General features: G+C 46.2%; 1 protein-coding gene across 1 annotated transcript in view; it reads right to left on the reverse strand.

Moving 5' to 3' along the window:
- Nucleotides 1–27,119, reverse strand: part of LOC131278959 (anthrax toxin receptor 2-like) — a 63,108-nt gene that overhangs the window by 20,327 nt on the left and 15,662 nt on the right. The window contains exons 2-10 of the mRNA XM_058299590.1: nucleotides 24,748–24,819; nucleotides 23,999–24,070; nucleotides 22,036–22,120; nucleotides 21,898–21,931; nucleotides 20,802–20,881; nucleotides 20,656–20,724; nucleotides 20,244–20,321; nucleotides 20,065–20,125; nucleotides 12,039–12,134 (exon numbers count right to left, since the gene is read on the reverse strand). Of these exons, the coding sequence (XP_058155573.1) occupies nucleotides 12,039–12,134; nucleotides 20,065–20,125; nucleotides 20,244–20,321; nucleotides 20,656–20,724; nucleotides 20,802–20,881; nucleotides 21,898–21,931; nucleotides 22,036–22,120; nucleotides 23,999–24,070; nucleotides 24,748–24,819 (647 nt within the window). The remainder of the gene's footprint in view (nucleotides 1–12,038; nucleotides 12,135–20,064; nucleotides 20,126–20,243; nucleotides 20,322–20,655; nucleotides 20,725–20,801; nucleotides 20,882–21,897; nucleotides 21,932–22,035; nucleotides 22,121–23,998; nucleotides 24,071–24,747; nucleotides 24,820–27,119) is intronic.

The raw sequence follows: 27,119 nt of genomic DNA on the forward strand, positions 1-27,119 counted from the left end.
TGAAACTGAAGAGAAAAAAGAAGAAAGAAAGAAAAGAATGGAAAAAATAGAGCAGGGGTTTGGAGTTGAATGATAACATGAAATGCAACAACATACGTGTCAAGGGAATTCCAGAAGGAGAAAAGAAGGGAAAAGGGGCTGAAAGAATATTTGAGGATATAATAGCTGAAAATTTCCCAACTCACACAAAAGAAATGAACTTACATGTCCAAGAAGCTCAGTGTATCTCAATCAGAATAAATCTGAATAGACCCACTGCAAGAGTCATACTACTCAGAATGTCAAATGTCAAAGATACAGAGAAAATTCTGAGAGCAGCAAGGGAGAAGCAAATCATCACATACAAGGAACACCCAGTAAGACTTAGTGCAGACTTCTCATCAGAAACCATGGAGGCAAGAAGACAGCAGTATGATATGATACAAATAGGATATTGAAAGAGAAAAACTGCCAGCTGAGAATCCTTTATGCAGCAAAATTGTCCCTCAAATATGAAAGCCAGTGTAAAACATTCACAAACAAATAGAAACTAAGATAACTTATTAAAAAAACAAAAAGGATCTACCTTTGCAGAAAATATTAAAGGAAGAGTTACAGCCTGAAAGGAAAAGATAGGAGAGAGAGGTTTGGAAAACAGGATAGAAGAAGGAATAGCAGAAAGGATAACCAAAAGAGTAAAAAGACAGATGAAAACAAATCTTTGATACATGAAAACCAAAGAATAAAATGCTATAAGTAAATAATGTACGTACAGTAGCATTATTGAATGTGAATGGATTAAACTCCCCAGTCAAAAGATATAGGCTGACAGAATGGATTTTTAAAAAAGAACCATCCATATATTGCTTACTAGAGTTTCACCTTAGACCCAGGGATACAAACCAGCTGAAAGTGAAAGGTTGGAAAAAGATGATTCACACAAACAGTAACCAAAAAAAGAGCAGAGGTAGCTATATTGGACAAAACTGACTTGAATTGCGAAAAAAAAGTTATAAGAGATAGAGAAGACCATTATATATTAATATAAGGAACAATCCACCAGGAAGAAATAACAGTCATAAATGTCTATGCACCTAGCCAGGGTGCCCCAAAATACATGAGGCAAACTCTGACAAAACTAAAGGGAGAAATAGACACCTCTACTATAAGAGTTGGAGACTTTGGCACACTAGTCATATCATTAGATAGAACAGTTAGAAGATCAACAAGGAAACAGAGAACTTGAACAATACGTGTTAGGCCTAACAGACATATGCAGAATGTTGCACCCAAACTCAGTGGGTTATAATTCTTCCCAAGTGCATGTGGATCTTTCTCCAGGATAGACCACATGGTAGATCACAATACATTTCTCAAAAAATACAAAGAGACTGAAATTATACAAAGCACCTTCTCAGATCATAATGGAATGAAACTTCAAATCAATAATAGACAGGAACTAGGTAAATTCACAAATGTGTGGAAGCTAAGCAACACACTCCTAAATATTCAATGAGACAAAGAAGAAATTGCGGGAAGCAGACATGGCTCAACCAATAAAGTGTCTGGCTACCATATGGGAGTGTCCAGGGTTCGATACCCAGGGCCTCCTGACACATGCGGTGAGCTGGCCCATGCACAGAGCTGCTGCACACAAGGAGTGCCACGCCACGCAGGGCGGCCCTGCATGGGGGTGCCCCATGCACAAGGAGAGCCACCCTGCATGAAAAAAGCACAGCCCACCCAGGAGTGGCACCGCACACAAGGAGAGTTGATGCAGTAAAATGACATAACAAAAAAGAGATGCAGTTTCCAGGTGCCACCGAGGGTGCCAGTGGACACAGAGAGCAGAAGGGGGTGAAGAAGGGGAGAGACATAAATAAAATAAATCTTAAAAAGAAAAGAGTCCTTTAAAAAAGAAGAAATTGCAAGTGAAGTCAGTAAACATATTGAGACAAAGGAAAATGAGAACACAACTTATCAAAAGTTATGCGATACATTGAAGACAGTCTGGAGAGGGGAAATTTATAGCCCTAAACACCCATATTAAAAAGAAGAAAGAGCAAAAGTCAGAACAGGCTGAACTGGAGAAACTAGAAAAAGAACATCAAACCACTCCCAAAGCAAACAGAAGGAAGGGAATAATAAAGATTAGAGCAGAAATAAATGAAATTGAGAATTAAAAAATAGAGAAAATCAACAAAATGAAAAGCTGGTTCTTTGAGATCAATAAAACTGATAAACACCTAGCTAGACTAACAAAGAAGAGAGAAGATGCAAATAAACAAAACCAGAAAGGAAAGAGATGCAGCTATGACCCTGCAGAAATAAAAAAGATTATAAGAGAATATAGTTTGCAAACAAACTAGACAACCTCGATGAAATGGACAAATTCCTAGAAATGTATAAACAACCTACACTGAAGCTACGAGAAATACAAGAACTTAAAGCACATTTGAAGATATTGAATCAGTCATCAAAAAACTCCTAACGAAGAAAAGTCCAGGACTAGATAACTTCACAGGTGAATTCTACCAAGCATTTTGAGAAGAATGAACACCAATCCTGTTTAAATTCTTCCAAAAAATTGAAGAGAAGGGAAAATTACTCAACATATTTTATGAAGCCAGCATCATCCCAATAACAAAACCAGATAAAGACACTGCAAGAAAGGAAAATTACCGACCAATCTCTAATCAATATAGATGCAAAAAGTTCTCAACAAAATACTTGCCAATAGAATCTAATATATCAAAAGACTTAAAGATCATAACCAAGTGGGATTTATTACCAGTATGCAAGGGCGGTTCAACATAAGAAATCAATCAATGTAATACACATTAAGAAATTGAAAGGAAAAAACACAAATGATCATCTCAATTAATGCAGAAAGGGCATTCGACAAAATCCAGTATCCTTTCTGGATTAAAAAAAACACTTTGAAAGTTAAGAGTAAAAGGAGGTTTCTCAAAAAACTAGCCATAGATTTGCCATATGACCCAGCAATACCACTGCTGGGTATATACCCAGCAGAACTGAAAACAAGGACACAAACCGATATATGTACACCAATGTTCATAGCAGCATTGTTCACTATTGCCAAAAGTTGGAATCAACCCAAATGCCCATCAACAGATGAGTGGATCAATAAAATGTGGTATATACACACAATGGAATACTACTCGGCTGTAAGAACAAACACACTACAAACACATGTGATAACATGGATGAATCTTGAGAACCTTATGTTGAGTGAAGCAACCCAGACATTGAAGGACAAATACTACATGACCTCAATGATATGAAATAAACAAGCTGCCCTAGATAGCAAGAGAATGAATGATAGGCTTACAGGAAATCGGAGGGTGGAGGAAGGATATGAGCCAATGTCTGCAGGGGTGGAATTTAAGACGAGATGGTGGTAAGTATGAACACAAAGAAGAGATAAAATGGGGGCAAGGGGTTGCCTTTGGTTGGGGCTTTACAGGTTTGAGGGTGGCTGGGGAGGGACGGTTGGGTAACGTTGCCCAAAAGTGGGGGGAGGGAGGGGTAGCATACGAACACAGGAGAGGGTCAGGAGGTGGTGGAGAGTAAAATGCCGAGAAAATCATATCAAAATATAATTAAGAGGGTTACCTGTTTAGAATGCTCGCAGGGGAGGGTCTGATGCAGGACGGGCTCCTGGGGAATGTCTAAATGCTCATTCTGCCAGAGTGGGTGACACCATGGGGTAGAATCCCAAGTAGTGAGAGTGGGGGTGGACCCACATCCTGGGGAGGACTAATGCCACCAAATAGAGGGAACTCTACCCCTCGAGAGAAAGGGTGGCTCCCAGGGCATTGGGGCAGTTGAGCAAGTTAGGCCCTGAACACTATTCCATCTATCTCTGGAAGTGGCTCCTCAGGAAATGGAGGTTGGCTGTCACTGTGGGCACCAAGGTGGAAGGGAAAATGGACGTTAAATGTGTGGAACCAAAGTAAATGGGGGGCAAGAGAGGAGTTTCTTGAGAGTACACAAGGATGGATATAAAACATGTAATATTACACTATAACATATAGGAGATGACAGACTGATAATGTAAACCATAATGTAAAACATAGGATAACTAAAAATGTAAAGAACTGTGTATCCTAAAGTATGCACCATAATGTAAGCACAGATATTACCTTGTTAGAAAACTAATATCTCAGACTCTGTACATCACCTTAAGTAAATATGATGTGAATAGGGTGTAAGAGTATCGCTGTGGAAGGAAAAAGGTGTTGTGGTGGATGTATGGGAGTGCTGTATATTATATATATGCATTGCTGTGGTCTAGGACTCCTATGAAGAAATGCTGAATAATCAGGGGGGAAAAAAAAAGGATAGAATGTGGAATTTTGTCAAGTCAACATTCTTTATCTAAGTTCTTTATCTAACTTTATCCAAGTTCTTTATCTATCCTTTAAACCCATCGCTATATGCCATTCCCTAGTAAGGGACCATGACATTATATTGGGCTTCAAATTTTGGGGAGTTCTGGATCACAGAGTGTTTCAACAATGGCAATGGAGGGATACTGGTATGGGATACCAATGACAGGTGATATATGGCTGACAGGGAGCTGTACAGAACATATGTCCAGGGTGCATGGTAATGATTGGATATACTCATAGTGGCAACAATTAAAAACCCAGCAGGGGGGGTACTGGGTTCCTGGCCAGTGGTGCTCTGTCGTGGTCCCTAGGGGAGCAGCGACAGTCTCCCAGGTACAGCGGCGGGGACCGGGAGGGAGTGAGGGTTCAACAGTGAGCACCTGATGCTAATGACTATGCTTGTGAGCTGATAAACCTAAAATAAGAACAAGGCCTAGAGCAACATTGTGCCTGGGAATTTCCTCCTGTCAGCCTTCATGTTACTCAAATGTGGCCAGTCTCGAAGCCAAACTCAGCATGTAAATGCAATGCCTTCCCTCCAGCATGGGACATGACACCTGGGGATGAGCCTCCCTGGCAACGAGGGACCACTATCAAATACCAACTGATGATGCAACTGGAAAAGGACCTTATATGGAAGTTCAATGCGGATCAGCAGAATATCCATGTCTACATAAAATAACATGACTTTAAAATGCTGTTTGACCTAAAGTAAGGGGGAAATGGAAAGGAGAAATGAGTTTATATGGCTACGAGTTTCTAAAAAAGAGTCTGGAGGCTGGCAGAAGGATTGCCCTCATGCACAACTGAGCAGAGTCAGAGAGACAGATAAAGCAGATACAACCCCCAAATATTGGTTCCTATGAAGGCTAAAGAGACCCATGTGAGTTATGATCATGGCCAATGGGGTTTACTACCAGGGCAGATGGCCCCTCTTTGGAAATGGTGTTTATGTGTGATGAATCTGGACTCAGATGGGATCTCCCTTCATAAGACTTTCATGCTAATCTCCTGGAGGTGCAGTTAACGTTGGGGTTTAAGATATATTTAGGGGATTTGAATCTCTGGACTGACAATGTGATAGCCAGGTCCTGAGCCTCAACAGACTCCAGCTCCTACAATCTGATTTATTGGACTTACCACACTCAGCTAAGATGGAGTTGAAGAAGGACAACCACCACACCATGGAGCCTAGAGTGCTTACAACTGAAAGTGGGAGGATTGCATCCAGCATCCATGTGGAATCTGAGCCTCCTCTTGACATAGAGGTGCAATGGACACAACCAATCCAATGTCCACATAGAAGAGGTGGCATTGGATTGGGAAAAGTGGACATGGTGGACGATGGGTATGGGGAAAGGCAGGAAGAGATGAGAGGTGGAGGCGTATTTGGGACATGGAGCTGCCCTGGATGGTGCCTCAGAGGTAATCACCGGACATCGTAAATCCTCACAGGGCCCACTGGATGGAATGGAGGAGAGTATGGGCCATGATGTGGACCATTGTCTATGAGGTGCAGAGGTGCCCAAAGATGTACTTACCAAATCCAATGGATGTGTCATGATGATGGGAACGAGTGTTGTTGGGGGGGGAGAGGGGGGGTGGGGGGGTGGGGTTGAATGGGACCTCACATATATATTTTTAATGTAATATTATTACAAAGTCAATAAAAAAATAAAAAATAAAAAAAATAAAAAAAAAAGAGTAAAAGGAAAATCCCTCAAAAGGCATATATGAAAAACTCACAGTCAACACTGTACTTAACTGGGAAAGTTTGAAAGCTTTCCCTCCAAGATCAAGACTAAGACAAGGATGCCCACTGTCACCATTGTTATTCAACATTGTGCCAGAGTTCTAGCCAAAGCCATTAGACAAGAGAAGTAAAAAAAAAAAAAAAAAAAAAAAGACATCCAAAAGGGAAAGAGGAAGTAAAACCCTCACTATTTGTGATGACATGATACTATATTTAGAAAATTCTGAAATGTCTATCACAAAGTTACTTGAAACAATAAATGAGTTCAGCAAAGTAGCAGGATATAAGATCAACATGCAAAAATCAATAATGTCTCTGTACACTAATATTAAATAATCTGAAGAGGAAATCAGGGGGAAATTACATTTACAATAGCAAGAAAAAGATTCTAATACCTAGGAATCAATTTAACCAAAGAAGTACAGGAATTACATGCAGAGAACTACAAAATAATGTTAAAAGAAATCAATGAGGAACTAAACAAATTGGGTTTGATTTCCAGTGCTTCCTAAGGAAGACACCACAGAGAGCTGATGCTGCAACAAGCAGGCACCGCAAGAGCAGATGCAACCACTGTAACAAGCAGATACTGCAACCGCTGCAACAAGCAGACTGCCACAATCAGCAGACACCGTAATCAGCAGAAGTCTCAACCACCACAATGAGCAGACACCACAGCCAGCAGGGAGTGGATGTGTTTCAGGGCTTTGCTTCCCACATGGGAGGTCCTGGGTTCAGTTCCTGGTGCCTCCTAGAGAAGATGAGCAGACACAGCAAGCACAATGAGCAGACAGACAAGGGAGCCATCTGGGAGCAAGTTAAAAACAAACAAACAAACAAATAAATAAATCTTTATTTTAAAAAATAAGATTATATGCCATGATCAAGTGGGTTTTATCCCAGGTGTGCAAGGGTGAGTCAACACAAGAAAATTAGTGTAATAAACCACATTGATAAATTGAAGAAGAAAAATTACACGATCCCTTTGAATGATGCAGAAAAGGCATTTGAAAAAATATAGCACATTTTCTTGATAGAAAATACTCCAAACGATAGGAATAGAAGAAAGCTTTCTCAAAATGGTAAAACACATAAGTGAAAAAACTAGTTAGCATTGTATTCAACGATGAAAGATTGAAAGCTTTCCTGCCGAGATCACTGACAAGACAAGGATGTGCACTGCCATCACTGTTATTCAACATTGTGCTAGAAGTTCTATCTAGAACAATTAGGCTAGATAAAGAAATAAAAGGCACCCAAATAGGAAAGGAAGAAGTAAAACTTTCACTATTTGCTGATGATATGATCCTATTTCCAGAAATTCCTGGAAATTCCACAACACAGCTATTAGAACTAAAACACAAGTTCAGCAAAGTGGCAGGACACAAGATTAATACCCAAAAGTCAATAGCGTTTCTATACACTACTGATGTGGAATCTGAGGAGGAAATGAGAAAACAAATTCCATATTTGCAACTGAAAGAATCAAATATTTGGGAATAAACTTAGCCAAGGACATAAAGGACCTATATTCAAAAGACTAGAATATTGCTAAAAGAAACCAAAGAAGACTTCAATAAATGTAAGGACATTCTGTGTTCCTGGATTGGAAGACTAAATATCGTTAGGATGTCAATTCTACCCAAACTGATTTACAGATTCAACACTACATTAAAAATCCTGGCACCCTTTTTATCTTCTCAGAAATGGAAAAGCCAATTATCAAATTTATTTGGAGGAGTAAGGGGCCCTCAGTAACCAAAACTGTCTTTAAAAAGAAGAGCAAAATTGGAGGACTCTCACTTCCTGACTTGAAGCATACACTTAGCTACATCACTAAAAACATGGTACTGGCATAAAGACAGACAGATTGACCAATGAATCAAGAACTCAGAAATAGATCCTCACATCTACAGGCAAGGGCCTTTTGACAAGCACTCAAGTCCTCCCAGCTGAGCCAGAACAGTCTATTTAATAAATGGTGCTGGAAGAACTGGATATCCATATCCAAAAGAAAGAAAGAGGGTCTCTATCTCACACCTTATTTTAAAAAATTAAATCAAAATGGATCAAGGACAAAAATATAAAAGTGAGAACCATAAAACTCCCAAAATAAAATGTTCTGGAATTTGATAGTGGTGATGGATGCACAACTCTGTGAATGTACTAAAAATCGCTGAATTGTACCTTTTTTAACATTTAACTTTATGGAATGTGAATTATGTCTCAATGAAGCTGTAAGAAAATCTTTGTCAGTAAAGTTAATGATGTCCCATTGTTAAATTAATAAATAAAGAAATAAAGACAGAAAAAAGAAAATGTAGGAACGCATCTACAAGATATTGTGATAGGCTGTATTTTCATAAACTTTACACCAAAAGCATGACCAACAAAAGAAAATAAAGATAAATGGGACCTCCTCAAAATTAAACACTTTTGTACCTCAAAGGATTTTGTCCAAAGGGTAAAAAGGCAGCTGACTCAATGGTAGAAAATAGTTGGCAATCACATATCTGATAAAGATTTAATATACATGCTATATAAAGAGATCATATAACTCAGCAATAGAAAGGCAAACTACCCAATGAAAAAATGGACAAAAGACTTGAAAAGACAATTGTCCAAAGAAGAAATAAACATGGCAAAGAAACATGAAAAAATGTTATACAGCACTAGTGATTAAGGTAATGTAAATCAAAACTACAATGAAATATCATTTCATACCTGTTACACTGGCTGTTATTAAAAAGTCTGAAAATTGGAAGAGTTGGAGAGGATGCGGAGAGATAGGAATGCTTATTCACTGTTGGTGGAGATGTAGAATGGTATAGCCACTGTGGAGGACTGTTTGGCAGTTTCTAAAGAAGTCAAATATAGATTTGTCATGTGACCTGGCAATACCACTACTGGGTGTATACACAGAAGAACTGAGAGCAGTGACAAGAATAGATGGATGTTCATAGCATTATTCATGATGGCCAAAAGCTGGAAACAACCCCGGTGTCCATCAACTGATGAATGGATTAACAAATTGTGGTGTGTACACATGATGAAATATTAAGCAGCTTTAAGAAATGAAGTCATGAAGCATGTGACAACATGGAAGAACCTGGAGGACATTATGATGAGTGAAGTAAACCAGACACAAAAGGACAAATACTGTATGGCTGCACTATTATGAACAAAATGTATTATGTAAACTCATGGAGTTAATAATTAAAATATAGGTCACCAGAAAATAGAATGAGGTTAGAGAATAGAGAGCTGAGGGTTAATTTGTACAGAATTGGTAAAAAGGTTGTTTGTAAATCTTTGGAAATAAATGTCTTTAGCACGTACTATTGTGAAAATAGTACATGCTAAAGACAGAAAATGTGGAACAGGTGAGAACACATCATGGTATTTGTAACTAGCAGAGCTATTATATGGCTATGACAGTGGTTGAAGGGGTATGTTTAAGGTAATGTTTATTACTAGAAAGAAAGCTAAAAAATGTAACATGGGATTGTATAACAGTGAAACCTCATGTAAAATATGAATATGTGTGATACTGCATGCACACTGTAAATGCAAACATACTAGACAAAGAGCAGAACAGCTCTGTGTATGGCAGGAGAAGCATAGATTGAGAGGTGTTGAGTTTGGTTTCTTTGTTGTTTGTTTATTATTATTGTTATTGCTGTTATTGGAATGATGAAAATGCTCCAAAAATGATTGAAGTGATGAATGGAACAACTATGTGATTATAATGAATACCAATGATTATATCCTTTGGAAGGATTTATGCTTTATTAATATGATTCAATAAAATAGAATTGTTTAAAAAAAAACGAAGTGTGTTATCAGTTTAGAAATGCTCACTAATTTTGATGGGACTGGCATCCAGGTGTTATTTCCTGAGTAACTTAATTTTTAAAACACATGGATCAAAAATGAAACAGAACCCTCAGTTATGGCCCTAACCACTTCATTAATTTTAGAAACTCATAGGTCTCATGAAGAAATATCTGTAGGGGATTACAGTTTCTTTGATTCCAGTTCAGTCTGTTTTTCTTCTATAAATTTAGGAAATTAAATTTCACTATGCTGCATTTGAGACTGGAAACAATAGTTACTTGGGTTTGGGATCAGGGTAATGTTTTATTCTCTATTCTTTCCTCTACTTCCCTGTGGCCACATCAATCTTATAATTAAGAATCTTTAACAATTGTGATTGTTTTTCTCTTTTCCACCACGGATCAGGGCTCTTCTCAACAAAACGGTTCATTTCCATGGGGACGGGCGTGTTGGCCCATCTCAATTGTCAGAGGAGCCAAGAAACTGGTGATCTGGACAGATCTGGAAACTCATCTTCAAAGTAGGTGCTGAGGCAATGTGGGAAGGTTGGGATTCACTGGAAAACAGAGCCCCAGGGAGTGGATGACCACAGCATGTCCAAGGTCAGGGGCAGGAAGTGCAGGGCACTGCAGGTGCTGCCAAGTCACAGCCAAGATTGCTCATGGCCAAGACGGCTGTGTGAGGGGCAAGGTGGGCAGATCAGGAGGGAGGGGCTGCCTAGAATGAGCTCATCACCCGAATTCACAGGCCTTTCCCCTGTCGTGAAAACAACATGTGAAAGTCAAATCTTGTGGAACAGGGGGCCACACTGGCTATTAAATTTTTCTTCTCATTTCTCAGTTTTCCAAAAGTTTTCCCAGGTGTTTTAATAAGAGGAAAACATGATTGGAAGGAACAAGACAAATTCTCAGCACATCAGAGCTGCTCACGATGTGCCACATGCCGTGGCTCTGCCCATGTGGTGTGACTGGGTGCCCGGTGCCCAGCACTGACTCAGAGGGGACACCAGGGACCCCTGAGGGGGCACAGGAACCCCCAGCCCTCTTGGGAAGGACCCAGAAGCATTTCCAGGGCCGTCAGGTAGGCTCCGCCTGCACCAGAAACTCTCTTCTAGGTGAACTAGAAGGCACCCTCCATGGTTTTGGCTATCAGCACTGGGGGGCTCGGGTCCACCCACGCTGGGGAAGGGCAGGTAAAGGGGAACAGCACTCTCCTGGGTGGAGAGCCAGTGCCAAGATCCTCCCTGTGCTCTGCCCCTAGAGGAGCAGATGCCCACCAGTGCTGGAGAAGGGAGCAGTTCTGGGTCTACCAGGTGGCTGGGCAAGGCACTGGCCCAGGAAAATGCAACCGTAACAACCGGAGGCAGCGAGGAGGTGGCAGGCAGAGGGTGCTGAGGGATGCCCAGCAGCCCAGGCTCTGGGGAAGGCCCACCCAGCCCCAGCTCCCCGGGGGCCACCTGCCAGGCCCTCTGCTTCCTAAGGCTGCTCACCCTCGGCCACGTGCCTGGCACCTCAGTCCTGCCAAGTAATAGGCTGCTTCTTACATTTTCACACAATTATTACGCCCTCAAGGGCACCTCCCCCTCTACTACGAGATCTTGCCACGACCATGGCCCGTGTTATAGGAAAGAAAACAGGCTCAGGAGCCAAGGCCCTGGGGCCTGGGCCTCAGACTCTGGAGCGCAGGCCTGGCTGGGGCTCCTTGTCTCAGCTCAGGATGAGCCACCTTCCCTGCAGGGGCCAGTGGCCCAGGCAGGGCACAGGGCCCGGGCTGGCTGCCCATGCCCCCAGAGCCACCTGTGGCCTCCATCTTGGCCCTGGGGAGGACTCCCTGTGAGGCGGAGCTCAGCCCTGCTCCAGGTGCCTGGGGTCTGTTTCTGGTCAGGGTGGGAGGGGGCCAGGCCCCTCACCCATCTGACCCTGTGTGGCATGCTACCTCTGACCCTACTGTGTCTACTGAAAGAGGCCAGCAAGGACAGGCAAGGCTAGGCGTCTCAGAAGCAACCCGTGCTGTGGGGTCACTCGGGACTCAGAGGCATCTGGGCAGGTACTTACCTTTGAACTTGGTTCTGCTGAACTTGAATCTGCAAATAATGTCCTTATTCAGGGCATTCGCAAAGCCTCTTCCATGCACCTTGATATCAGGGCTTTCTGCAAGGACAACGTGGAACAGGCTTGTGAGGATGCACTCAGGGCTGTGTTCCCTTGGCTCTTCCTTTCAGGACAGGCTGCCCCAGAACAAACATCCAAGGGGACTCAGGCAAGGAAGCAGCTGTGGGGACACCACCTCTGGGGGACACCACCTCCAAGCAGCCTCTTCTCACCACTGATTCTTAGAAACCCTGACTGTGCCCTGCCAGGCCTCTCCTTAGGGTGAGCTCCGCCCCTGAAATCCCAAGGGGCTTCCTAAAGCCATGGGATGCTGGCAGTGGGCAGTCACCCCTTGCTTTACAGGTGAGAGCAGAGCTCAGCCCAGGTGCGGAGGGCCTCCCACACTCGCAGACCCGGCACCAAAAGTCACAGTCGAGCAGGTCCCTGCTGGCCGCGCTCAGCAGGGCCCCACGGCTGTGGCCGGGGAGAGGGCTCCTGCCCAGTTCCCGAGTGGGCGCGGGACTCAGGATTCCACCTCGGGGAGGAGGCAGCTGCCGGCCAATGAGCAGGCGCCCCTGCCACGCTGGGAGGCCCTTCTCCCCCTGCGCTGAGCTGGAGCATGCTGGACGTCGGGCTGGGCCATGTCTTTCCTCCACGCCTGAGCCGCGCTTGTCGGGCTCCCCGTCCTCTGATGCTGTGACTTGCAGGTTTCAAATGGCCACTCAGTTTTGTGCAGCGGGGATGATGGCTAATTTTTCCTGTGTGACGTCCGTCTCGTGTGTTCCTGTGCTCCACTGGCTGGTGCTGTGTCGAGGCGGCTCTAAATATGCTTTTCCTTTCTTCTTGTTCGTAAACATTTTTTTTTGAGAGGGGAAAAATGTACTTGCACACAGATACCCACAAGCACCCTCACAGAGCCACTCACAAATGAGCAACTTCCTGCACACTTCAAACACACTCACACACCACACACATTCACACACACACAAACACATGCACACACATATAGACACCCAAATACAAACAAAGGCACATACACATGCATATGTGCACACACCACACATCCAAAAACACATATTCATGCTCACACATACACATGCACACATTGCAAATACACATACACACTGCATGTACATAGACAGATACATACACAAACATGATTCTCACACATGCCCATGAACACACAAACACACATGGATATGCATGCATGCACACACACAACCCAAATACACACATACACATGCATGTACACACACGATGATATCCACATGCACACACATATGAAGTCTGAAATACATACACACAAACATGCATGCATATACACATACAGGTTCATGTTCCTCTTATACTCGTATCTGTGCACAAAAGCATGCCTGCACACACACACAATTGTTCTGGTCCACTAGGATGCCGAAAGCAATATACCAGAAATGGGTTGGCTTTTACAGTGGGGATTTATTACCGTACAAGTTCATGGTTCTGAGCCTTGGAAAGCTCCAAATCAAGGCACCATCAAGATGGTACCTTCCTCCTGAAGACCGGCTGCCAGTGACCCTAGCCTCCTCTGTCACACTGCAAGGTCCTTGGTGGCATCTGCTGGTCTCCCTCCTCCTCCAGGCTGTGTTGCTTCCAGCTTCTTCCTTCCATGGCTTTCTCTCTTTGTGTGGATTTCATTATCTTATAAGGGACTCCAATAAGAGGATTAAGACCCACCCTGGGCCAGGCCTTAACTGAAGGAACCTCATCAAAAGGCCCTACTTACTACAGGTCCACACCCACAGGAATGGATCAGCTTTAAGAACGTACTTTTCTGGGGTCTACACAGGTTCAGACCATCACATTCCACCCCGTAAACTCCAAAAAGACATGTTCTTGCCATATTGAAATACATTCATTCCATCACAACATCCCAGAAGCCTTAATTCATTTCAGTAACAATATTAAGTAAACTTCTCATCAAAATCAGTTACAGCTGTCATCTGTCCTGGGGCACAGTTCCTCTGGCTGTGGACCTGGGGAATCAGAGAACAAGTTACCTGCTTTCAAGAGACACAGAAGGAATAGTCATAGGGCCAACATTCCCACTGCTATAGGGAGAAATTGGAAGGAAAACAGGGGTCATGGGTCCCAAACAATTCCGAAACCCTTCAGGGCAGACCCATGAGATTTCCAGGTCTGAGAGTCATTATGGAACAACGGTGTGACCTCAGGCCCTAGTACATCAGAAGCTCCACCCTTTCCAGGTGTTTGACAGGGTCCCTGCCTGCCCCAAACACTAGGGTGAAGACTCCAGCATCATCAAATGTTGAGGTGACAGCCAGCTCTCAACCCCACATTGTCAAGCATCTGGGTGGCAAACAGCCTCTCCATCATCCCCAAGGCATCTGAGAAATCTGGGGTGGTGCCACTCTTACAACAACAAGGCAAAAGGTTGCTGCCTCCAAGCTCCTGGGTGTACTCATACCTTCACATAGCAGGGCTGACCTCCAAGCTCCCAGGTGTACTCACACCTTCCACATAGCAGGGCTGACCTCCAAGCTCCTGGGCATACTCACACCTTCCACATGGCAGGGCTGACCTCCAAGCTCCCAGGTGTACTCATACCTTCCACATGGCAGGGCTGACCTCCAGGCTCCTGGGTGTACTCGCACCTTCCACATGGCAGGGCTGATCTCCAAGCTCTCGGTGTACTCACACCTTCCACATGGCAGGGCTGAGCTCCAAGCTCCTGTGTGTACTCTCACCTCCACATGGCAGGGCTGACCTCCAAGCTCCCAGGCATTCTCACACCTCCACATGGCAGGGATGACCTCCAGGCTCCAGGGTGTACTCAACCTTCTACATGGCAGGGCTGGTCTGCTCTCTTGGCTGAATACTGTCTACGGTCCAGACCTCAGCTGCCATGGTTGTGCCTTTGAAGTCATTTTTCCATCAATCTACCCCATTTCTGTTCCTTATAGACCAAACCGGTAATGGCTCCATTCGTACAGATTTTGCAAAAAACTTGTTGGTTTCACAGGTAGAACACTGGGGTCCAGGCCATAAGACAAAGGACCTTCTGCAGATCCTCCCTGGATGGTTGCATTCCCAGTCCTGATGCACACTGATGACCGGCTCCCTGTTCAGAGATGTTTTCACATGGGGCACTATTCTCTGGAGACTCACTTTCCAGAAGCTCAGAATTTACCAAGTCATCAATATCTGCTCTCTTTGTGCCCATCAGTTCACTCCTCACTTATCCCTTTCCTCTCACATTTTACTATGAGCTTCAAGGAGAAGCCAGGCTGCATTTTCTACATTTAGTCTCAAATCTCTTCAGCTACATTACCAAGCTTGCCATTTCCAAATTCTATCATCTTCCATATGATATCAGGACTCAACTTTGCCAAATTCTCTGCCACTTTAAAACAAGTATCGCCTTTCTTCCAGTTTGCAACGACACACTCATCATCTCTGACTAAGGCCTCATCAGAAGTTCCTTTAGCATCTGTGTTTCTACCAACAATCTCTTCAAAGTACTCTGGGCCATTCCTATCAAGCCCTACCCAATTCTTCCCACCTCTACTTTTTATCCCATTTAACAGCTTTTTTTTTTTTTTGTATTTTTTAACATTATTGAATTATATCACTCATGCATAAACATAGATAAAGAAATAGTGTAAGAAACATATAAACCTCATACAGGGCTCTCATACCTCATCCTATCACCAATACCTTACATTGTTGTGGAGCATTTTTTACTCATGATTAAAGAGCATCCTTAAAATACTACTAATAACCAAAGAATCTTACATTTGGTTTATTTTTCCCTAACCCACCCTATTATTATTATTTTTTATGTTTATATCATTTATACATGAACACACATAAATAATATGTGTATAGAAAAGTTGTGAACTTACAAAGCAAACATGCATAACATCATACAGGGGTCTCATACATCAACTCACCACCAACATTTTTGCATTGTTATGAGACATCTGTTACAAATTGTGAAAGAATATCTTCAAAATCTTACTCCTAACCATAGTCCTTATCTTTTATTTGGTATATTTTCCCCCCAAACCACCGTGCTATTATGTTTTTAATGTATTTTTATGATAGAAGTTACAAACTTACAAAACAATCATGTACATGTACAGAATGCTTATACAACATCCCTCTGTCAACACATCACATCATGGTGGAACATTTGTTACAGATTATGAGATAATATCATTGATCATTACTAGGTCCATAGCATATATTTGGCACACTTTTTCCATACTCCCACAGTATCAACACAGTACATCTTTAACATAGATGCATGAATATTACATCACTGCTGTTAATTACAGCACATAGGTCACTCCAATTGTTTTCCCATGCTTCATTACATTCCCACCAACCTGCAATAGTGATGTACTTCTGCTCTAGCTCACAAAGAACTCTTGCATCTGTACCATCAACCACAATTCCCACCGACCTCTGGTTTTACTGTGTGATTTAGTCCCTAAGTAATTCTCTAGCTTTCTGTCAATTGGCATTTACATTCCTAGACTACCCTTTTCAGCCACATTCCCATTTATAAACCAGCTGTTACTCACTATAATGTGGTACCTTCAATTCTATACAGTTCCACACTTTTACAGTAAGGTTAATTAAAACTTTTACATACATTAAACATCAGAGGTATACCTCAGTCCTCCTCTTATCTCCTTTAAGACTCCACCACCTACCACCAGGTCTTAAAAATATTTTCCTACATTTTCTTCTAGAAACTTTATGGCTCCTGCTTTTATATTTAGATTTTTGATCCATTTTGAGTTAATTTTTGTAGAAAGTGTGAGATATAGGGGGGTCCTCTTTCCTTCTTTTGACTATGAATATCTAGTTCTCTCAGCACCATTTGTTGAATGGACTGTTCTGCTCGAGTTGGAGGTGTTTGACAGGCTTGTCAAAAATCACTAAACCATAGATGTGAGGGTCTTATTTTTGAACCATCAGTCTGGATCCATCGGTCTATGTTTCTGTCTTTATGCCAGGACCATGCTATTTTACCACTGTAGCTAGATAATATGAATCAAAGAGTGGAAGTGAGAGTCCACCAACTTCACTTTTCCTTTTAAGATGTTTCTGGTTAGTAAAGACCCCTTACCCTTCCAAATAAATTGGATAAGTGTGTTTTCCATTTATTTTTTAAATGCTGGTAGAATTTTTATCAGGTTTACATTGAATCTGTTTATCAGTTTGAGTAGAATTGATATCTTTAATGATATTTAGTTTTCCAATCTGTGAGCATGGAATGTTCTTCCCATTATTTAGGTCTTTTTTTTTTTCTTTTAACAATGAGTTGCAGGTTTCTGAATAAAAATGCTTTACATTGTTGGTTTAGTTTATTTCTAAATATTTGGGTTTTATCTTTTGTATTTTGGTTTCACTATTCTTTTTACACTTTTACTTACTTTTACTGATATGTTCTTCATTTGTAGAATCTCTCTTAAGCCTCTCTCTCCTGTCTTTTCAGGCTCCTGCACTCCCTTTAGTATTTCCTGCAAAGCTGATCTCTTGGTTACAAACTCTCTCAGTCTCTGTTTATCTGTGAATGTTCTAAACTTTCCCTCATTTCTGAAAGACAATTTTGCTGGATATAAGATTCTTGGCTGGAAACTTTTCCTCTTGCAGTATCTTAAATATATCATACCACTGTCTTCCAGCCTCTGTGGTTTCTAATATGAAATTGGCACTTAGTCTTATTGGGTGTCCTTTACATGTTATGCATTGTTTTTCTCTTGCTATTCTCAGAATTCTCCCTTCGACTTTGGCATTTGACATTCTGATTACTATGTGCCTCACAGTTGGTCTATTTGGATTTATTCAGTTGGGAGTACATTGTGCTCCTTGGACATGGATATCTATATTCTTCAATAGGGTTGGGAAATTTCCTACCAGTATTTCTTCAAATATTCCTTATGCCCCCTTTCCTTCTCTTCTCCTTCTGGGACACCCATGACATGAATGTTTGCACTTCTCTAGCTGTTATTTAGTTCCCCAAGACCATGTTCAATTTTTTCCATTCTTTTCTTCATCTGTTCTTTTGTGTATTTGCTTTCAGAGTTCATTTCTTCAAGCTCACCAATCCTTTCTTCTGCATCTTCAAATCTGCTATTATAAAATTCCAGTGTATTTTTAATTTCATTTATTGCACCTTTCATTCCCATAAGATCTGCTATTGTTCTATGTATGCTTTCAAATTCTTCTTTGTGCTCATCCAATGTTTTTTTTAATATCCTTAATCCCCTTAGCCATCTCATTGAATTTATTGAGGTTTGTTTGAACATCTATGATTAGATGTTTTAACTCCTTTATGTAATGTGGAGGCTTGTCTTGTTCCTTTAACGGGGCCATATCTTCCTGTTTCTTGGTGTGGATTGTAATTTTTTGTTGCTGCTTGGCATGTGGCTACTAAATGTATTTATTCTGGGTGCAGTTTCTCTCTTTAGGGCTCTTGCCTTTTCTCCCTTGCTCGTTATTTAGTACGAGCCAAGGATGTCATTGGTGCTGTAAGCTGTGGAGGTTCAAGTTACCCTCATTGCCCCAGGGACTGATGATGCTTCTCCCAGTTTTCTCCTTTGCCAGGGGTAGGGACAGAGCCACGGCCTTGTATAATAATCCAAGTCATACAGGCCTAGACTCCAGTTGCCCAGAGAGACTAATGAAGCTCCACACCCCTTTTTTCCCTGCCTGGGGAGGAGATGAAGCTGCAGGTGTGGGCAGCAATCTATGCCATGCAGGCCCAAAATGATGACAGATGACCTGGTAGACTTCTGACTATTTGGTCCGTGCCAAACAAATGAACCCACAGTTACCTGGAGAGGCTGGTGCAGGGCCTGCCAGCTTCCTCTCTGCTAGAGGTGGGGCTGAAGCATAGGCTAGGACTACAGGATGATCTTGGTGAAAGAAGCTGGTCCCTACCTTCACTGTAATTTTCAGTCAACCTGCCTTACCCTCATCCAGGGGGATGGAGTCAAAATGGTGGCTACTGGCCTCTTTCAAACTTGGACTGGCTCAAACTTTAGCAGTTCTTAGGATTATATTTGAACCTGCTGAATTTTCTAATTAGTAGTTGAATTTGGTGCCCAAACATCTCTTCCTGGTTTTTGGAAGTGGAACTTCCATTTATAGACACAGAATAGGTCCTGATGTTGCAGGATATTTGTCTGGTCTCCTGGAAGCCCCAAACAGGTGTTTTAGACAGCTCTGGGGGATTACTAACTGCCCTGTAGCACAAACTGTCTCCAGGAGCTCCTTATTCTGTTGCCATTTTGCTGGTTGTCCCATCTAACAGATTTTAAACATTTTTGGTATTTGCAATAGCAGCTACCCACTTTCTTATTACCAAAAATCTGTTCCAGTTTGCTAGGCTGCCAAAAGCAACATACCAGAAATGGGTTGGCTTTTAGAGTGGGGATTTATTTGCTTTCAGATTACAGTTCTGAGGTCTTCTTCCTGAAGACCACCTGCTGATGATCCTGGACTCCAATGTATGTTGCATGGTACATGGTGCATCTGCTGATTTCTCTCTTCTCTTCTGGGTGTCCTTATTTCCAGCATCTTGCTTCTGTTGCTGTCTCTCTCTTCTTCTGAATTTCATTCACTTTAAACAACTCCAGTAATAGGACAGAGAACAACCCTGGGCTATGCCTTAAATGAAGTAACCTTATCAAAAGGGAAAGACCCTACGTACATTAGGTTCACACCCACAAGAATGGAATAGCTTTAAGAACATGCTTTTCTGGGGTCTATACAGCCTCAACCACCACAACAACACATGTACATACACACACACACAAACACATGCCAACACCCACATGCACATATATACACTCATGAAAGGAACACACATACACACATTCACACCCATATATATTCACACACATACACACATGCATATCCACATACACATGCACACACATACCTCTGTCTACACCAGGAACACCTCAGCCCTTACCTCCCATGCAGACACTGGTAGGCTCCAGATATTTAATTTCGATACAGCTCTTCTCAATTACCTAGAATCCACAGTGGGCAGAAGGGCAGGGCATGAGCGGTGGGGAGATTCTCAACAAGCCCCTCCTCAATTTCAGCTTCTCACGCCCATCAGGCTTCTCACGTCCAGTTCCCACTCACCTGGGAAATGATGCTTGACAGGGAGTTCAGATCAGGGACCCCAAATACATGGTCCTTGGAATGTGCAATTCCTTCCAGCTACAAGGGAGAGGAGGTAGTTGGGATGCACAGCCAGGGCATGGAAGGGGCAGCTGGTTCCACAAATGGGACAGTGCCTGGCCAACACATCAGGGTCTGGGCAGTGTTTCCCTGGAACTAGATCCTTCATCTGCAGCAGAACTCATGGGGGACAGCCTCCACCCTCAGCTGGGGTGCAACCGAGCCCGCCAACTCCATCCTTTAAAGTGGACGGGGTAGACCCAAGTAATTGCGGGGGGTTAGGATGGCATCCCTTGGCTACCCGGGGCTACCTCTGACTCCTGCCCCCCAAAAAGGCTCAAGGGCGGCCCCCACATTACCTGTTCTCACTTACCTGTTTTTGCTCAAACTCGTTTGCACCAATGGCGAAAACGATCGCTCCCATCTTCCGAGCCTTTCGAGCCTAAGAGAAAGAAGGCGCTGAGTAGAATTCCCCAGAATCAGCACAGCATAATGTCTGTAATGATGGATTGGACTCACTTCCTCCGCAGCCAGCCAGTCTGCCCCTTCAGGTATTTTTGCAGCTGTCAGAGCATAGACCACTCTGGTGACCTTCCTACCTGGAGGACAAGCAAAGAGGGGCCAGGTGGGAACGGCACCTGGGGTGCACCAGGGAGCCACGGCAGCAGAACTTCAGGGCTGCCCATGCTGGGACATGGCCCAGTGCCCCACACCAAGTCCTCGCAGGCAAGGCGTGGCATCTCACCGGGACGCATGTGCCGGCCACCCTACTCTGCAGGCTTTCAGCAGAGAAGGGCCTGAGCCCAGGACCCACCTGGCAGACAGGAGACCGAGCCCACCTCAGGGCCCCTCCTGCCTGGCTGCCCCACCCTCCCCCACCAGATGGTACCACCTGTGCCAGGAAGGGAAACCCAGCTCGTGCACCTGACAGGTGCAAGACTCCAGAATAGCAGGGAGACCACAGGCTGACCTGCCGTAATGGGTGGGCTGCAGGTTCAGGGTAAGGGATCCCTGAGCTGGGCTGGCCTGGGGGTTCCTGCCAGTGTCCTGGTCCCCAGGGACCCTGGCCAAGGCCCTGGATGGGGGACCATGCACCCAGCCAAGGGCTCTGCAAACCCCAGTGCAGCCCCCTGAGAAGCCTGGAAGGACGTCAGTCCTGGTCTGAGGACAGCACCGAACACCATCTGGGAGGGAGACACAGGGTGGAAGGAAGAAGAGCCGAAAGCCACAGTGCAGCTCAGAGGGCGCAGCAGGCAACAAAGGGCAGCAATCGAGAAGACGTTCCGTAAATCAAACCCTATGTCTGCGTGGGGCCCTCGTCTGCTTCCTTTTCTTTTCACAACTGCATGTCAGAGAGGGAAATGACCTTACCCGGACGCACCTGCAGACTCTCAAAACCAAAGGTGCAGGCAGATACCTTAGTTCTCATAAAGGCAAGGTGGGTATTATCTTAGCCTCCTTGTACAGAGGAGGAATCTGTAACTGGGAGACCGTAAGGAACTTCCTCCAGCTCAGAGCTAGAACATGGGGGAGGGATGGGAACCTGAACGCGCTGATGCCCAAGCCCGGCTTTGCCCTTGACCCCTGAGAACATGGAGGGCAGGAGGGGGCTTACCTTGAGAGCTGGATTTTCTCATCATCATATTTGCCTGCAACAAAAGAAGGAAATGTTGGACAAGGGGGTTAGATGAACAAGGAGCCCTCCAAGAACGTGATACAGAGGGATGAACTCCCCAGGCTCCAGCAGCTGTACCTTCTCTAGTCCTTCATTCACGTAGGAAGATGACACCAGATTACGCTCACGCATGAGTCTCCGAAGACCTTGTTGAAGATATTCTCTGAAACGCAACATGGAGAAGGCAGTGAGGTGGGCGTGGCCCTCCCACAGTGGCTCTGCATGGACATGCAAGGACGCGGGTGCATCTCACATGCAGACAGGACTCCGCTGTCCCCATGGGCTCGGCCTGGCTTGCTGGGTGCATCCCTGACCCACAGCACCCAGCCCCCAGCCCCAGGGACCCTGCCTCTGACCGTCCACTCCACAGTGGGGGCATCCCTGCATGTGCAGCTGCGAGGCAGCACTCACGAGGGACCAGTGTTTCTGTGGAACTCCTGGGGGACCCCCAGCAGGCAGCCCACTGGAGGCTGTTTGGGAAAGCTCATCCTGCTTCTCCACTGCCCACCCCCTCCCCTGTTCAGCAGCCCCCTTGGGGGGAGCTCAGTGCCACTAGATGCTTGTGTCAGCGCTAGAGGAAGCAGCAAATAGGCCTAAGAGGGTTCCTGGGCTGCTGGGGGAGAAAGGCCGAAAGCTGGAAGGAGGGTGGCCTGTGGGCAGAGGGGGGCAGTGGGGGCAGACTTACAGGCCCGCCCAGCCCAGGAGGTGGGGTGGGACCACTGGAGGCTGGTGTGCAGGCTCCGCCTCCCTGGGCAAGCCCCTCCTCCTGCAGGTGCCTCTTGCCCTAGGACCCCCCTCCCTGGTCTCACTCTCCTGACAGCCCAGCTGGGGCCACCCAATCCCTGTGCTCTGGCCTCTGCCCCCACAGCAGATCCACCAGGACCCTGCACCTGCCGCCCACAGCCACACGCTCTCCACACCCCCCAGGGGGTCGGGCTCCCTCTGGTCCCAAGTCCAGGGACCCTTCAGGCCCTACCCCACCCCTCTGCCCCACCCCTCCTCATCTCCGACAGGGAGCACATGTGGGAGCACCAGTCCCAGGCCGCCCCAGCTCTGCTGCAGGCCACGCGCCCCCAGGGCTGCTGCTTGAGGACTTGGGGCTCCCTGCACATGTCCCTCCTGCACAGCTCCCATAGCCTCCTGCCTGGGGGGGCCTTCCTGCCCCAGGCAAGCTCCCCCTGGACACCACGGCCCCACCCAGGGGCCTTCCAAGACTTGCTTCCTCCCACCTCCAAACCCACATGACACCCACTCCCCCTCCACCCTCTCACCCCTGCCCAGAGCATCAGCCCTTGCAGCTCCTCCTAGAGCACCATGGGGAGGACTGGCCCCCCTGGCACCCCCCCTCAGGTGCTGCCTCCTCCTTCCCCTGCTGCCCTGGCTTCCCTCCAAGGTGCGGGCAGCGTGCTCTGCTCCAACCCAGGTGCCACCCCCAGGCTGACATGTACCCAAGGCTCCTTTGGGCTCCCCACTCGGGATGGGGCCCCAGCACTGGCGTCCCCAAGTGCCTGGACCCTGCGGCCACCAGGCACTTTGCCAGCCCCATCCCCAGGCTTTGTGACCTCATTCAGGCCACCGCATGCCCCCAGCTGTGCCCGCCCCATGCCTGTGGGACCCTGCCCTTGGGCTCCTCTTTTTTACCCACTCTGGCTTCCCCAGACCCTTTGCTCCAGCACCCTGACTGCCCCATCGTCCCGCCTGGTTTGGACCCTGCCCCCCCAAATCTAGAGGGGGACGAGCAGGCACAGAGCTGGGCTCACAGCATAGGCAGGGCTGGCACAGGACATGCACGAGTCTCCACCAGCCCCCCTGGGTCCCCAGACTCTCCAGAGACTCTGATGAAGGGACATGCTGCCAGGGGCTGCTTGCGACAGAAGGGAGACAGGGGAAGGGGTGAGGAGAGAACACTGGGGGAGACAGTGCCAGGTGCCAGGCGTCCCCAAGGAACCCAGGTCCTGGGTGAGGGCCAGCCTGATGCTGGGGCTTGCTCCTCACTGCCTGCAGGGCCACCGGGTCCGCCGAGGGTAGCAGGGGGTCTTACTCGTCTGACGTGAGGTCCATGGACACGTAGCCCTGAGAGTCGAACGTGATGAAGGCAATCCGCATTTTCGGGCTGCGAGGAAGCACCCACTTGTGAGAGGCCACTCACAGCTGGAAGCCGCATGCCCAGGCAGCCAGGCTGGGCCCCCGCCCAGCCACCCCCTCCCCACCACATCTCATGTCTGGGCCCACTCCCCACCAGGCAGTGCCGACAACTTGGGTGAAGGACTTGGAGGCTTCATGCAAGAGCGGGTGCCAGGATGGCATTCTGCCCACCCCTAGAGCCCAACACCCCAGAAGACACACACACACACCTGCACACACATGTGCACACCTGCACACACCTACACACACCTGCAGTGACATCAAGACCTGCACTCGCATCTCTGAGGCATCTCCCTTCTACTGTGATATTCTTGCAGCTCTGTCCCTCCTTCTCCTCCCCCATTTCCCCTCCCCCATCACCCCTCCTCCAACAACTAGCCCTCTCTGGGGAGCTGGTCCCCACCTCCCTGTCCTGGCCATGGATGGACTTTACTGAGCTCCCCCCCTTGGCACCATCCCTCAGCCACCACAGGGGGCGTCCACTGGCATCTGTCCATCTGTCCTCTGCCCTGGTTCAGAGCCCTGGGCTCGGGGCTCCCACCCGATGGACATGCAGGCCCCTGGAGGCTCCAAGGGATGTGTGCTCTGCCTGGCCGGGGCCGAGCTCCCACAGCCCAAGGGGCCCGCAGCTCGGAGAAGCCGTACTTCTTTAATTTAGTCGTGATGTCGGCAACAACATTGTAAATGCTCCTCCAGCTTTTTCCCACAAACGTCGACCTGAGGACAAGAGGGCATGGGTCAGGGGGACGAGGTGCCCCGTTGGGCAAGCAGAGTTTCTACCTGTCCCCCAATTCCAGCAGTCTCTCTAACAGGTGCCTCCCTCCCGGACACAGCCTTGGAGAGCAGCAGCCCTCAGGCCGCATAGCACATCTGGTGAGCAGGGCAGGGGGGCGCCCCCAGCCTGTTTGCCCAGGTCAGAGGAGCTTCCTGGACCAGGACCTTCCAGTGCTGAAGCCAAGTCAGCCCCAGGCAGAAGGAGGTGTGGACCCTGGAGGGACTGAGAGGGCCAGGAATGGGGGCGATGGATTGGCTGGCTGAGCCCATCAGGTGCTGACCAGCAGGGAAAGCCACAGGCCCTCCCACCCACACTTTCAGGCTCTTTCTCCCTCTCAGTAAATGGATAAGCTTCTCCAGGTTGTGTTCAGTGCCTGGAAGAAGTGAGGTGTTTGGAGGAGGCTCAGGCTCAGAGCCCCTTTTGGCCAGGTGGGAAGCTGCTCATATCTACGTATCTCCCCTGGGTTCAAGGTCTTTGCACATCCACAGATCTGCTGTGTACAGCTTTGTGGAGCTGGGCATGACTCAGGTTATGGAAGGAAGTGGTAGGTCCCTGGGTTCCTTTCAGAACTGCAGTCTGAGGGCCTGCAGAGGTAAGTCATGGGGGCAAGCCTGACCCCAGGCCTCCTTATTCCCTGCTGGCTCTCTCCCTGGATCTGTGACCACTCAAATCCCCCCTATTACATGCATCAGAGGGACCAACCCACAGGGAGGCCCTTCCTTTCCCTTCCAGCAATTAATGTACCTTTGGGCAGTTTGGAGCTTTGTATCCCATAAAAAACATGTTCTGAAACTAAATCCATTACTCTGGGTATGAACCCTTGAGGATAAGGACTTTGATGAGGTTGCCTCAGATAGTATGTGGTCCAGAATGGGTCCTAATCCTGTTACTGAAGACCTTATAGGTAAGGTCACAGAGAAAAAGCCACAAAGAGAGCAGCTAGAAGGTAAAAGTCAACAGAGCCTAGAAGAGAAGGTGGAGACCAGGAGAGGCTGCCATGTGCATTGCATCATGACGTAGGGGCTCAGGACCAAAGACCTAAACAGCCTGCCCTGGGAGGCCAGTCTTCGGGAAGAAAGCATCATCTTGGCTTGGACCTCTCTCAGCGTCAAAACCATGAGCCAGTAAATTTTTGTCTTTATTTTTCAATGTTACATTAAAAAATATGAGGTCCCCATATACCCCCCACCCCCTTACCCCACTCCTCCTACAACAACAACCTCCTCCAATATCATGGGACACTCACTGCACTCAGTGAACACATCTCTGAGCACTGCTGCACCACATGGTCAATGGTCCACATTTAAGTTCATACGCACCCCCAGTCCACCCAGTGGGCCATGGGAGGACATACAATGTCCAGTAACTGTCCCCACAGTATCACCCAGGACAGTTCCAAGTCCTGAAAATGCCCCCACATCACATCTCTTCTTCCCACTCCCCACCCCCAGCAGCCACCATGGCCACTTTCTCCACCTCAATGCCACATTTACTTCCATCACTAATCACAATTCCAGAATAGAGCATCAGCAAGTCCGCTCTAATCCATACTCCACTCCTCCATCCTGTGGACTCTGGGATGGTTATGTCCACTCCACCTCTGTATCAAGAGGGGGCTTAGCTTCCACTTGGATGATGGATACAGTTCTCCTGTTTGCAGTTGTAGGCACTCTTGTCTCCCTGGTGTGGTGGTTGACCTTCTTCACCTCCATGTTAGCTGGCTTTTTGTTTAATCCAACCCACTCTATGGTATTTGCTTTAGCAATGAGGAAACTAAAACAATTCTCGATGTCCTGTTTACAGACATTGCTATACACCCAAGAGCAACCTTCTCCTCCCCTCCTTCTTTACTGCCTCCTCTAGGCTGTGTCTAAAACGGTCAGCAGGGCAGTGCTCCAGGTTGTATTCACCAAATGGAATGAATGTGCCTTACTGATAAAAGAGGATGTTGATGTGGGAGGAGCGGTGGTGGGGGGTGGGGAGTGTGGTATATGGGAACTTGCATTTTTTAATGTAAGAGTTGTGTGATCTATTTATCTTTTTTAAAAAAATGTAAATAAATAAAACTGCCAGCAGACAATGAGGAAACTAAGGACAGATGGTTCTAAAGATATCAGGACTATCATTTATGGGGTATTTATATCCCAGGCACTTTTTATGCATGACTTCCAATTCCAGGACAACCTGATGACCCAGTGTTACTATCATTTCACAGATGGGATAACTGAGGGTCAGGCAGGTC

The sequence above is a fragment of the Dasypus novemcinctus genome, chromosome 6, assembly GCF_030445035.2.
Source record: "Dasypus novemcinctus isolate mDasNov1 chromosome 6, mDasNov1.1.hap2, whole genome shotgun sequence".
Lineage (NCBI taxonomy): Eukaryota > Metazoa > Chordata > Mammalia > Cingulata > Dasypodidae > Dasypus > Dasypus novemcinctus.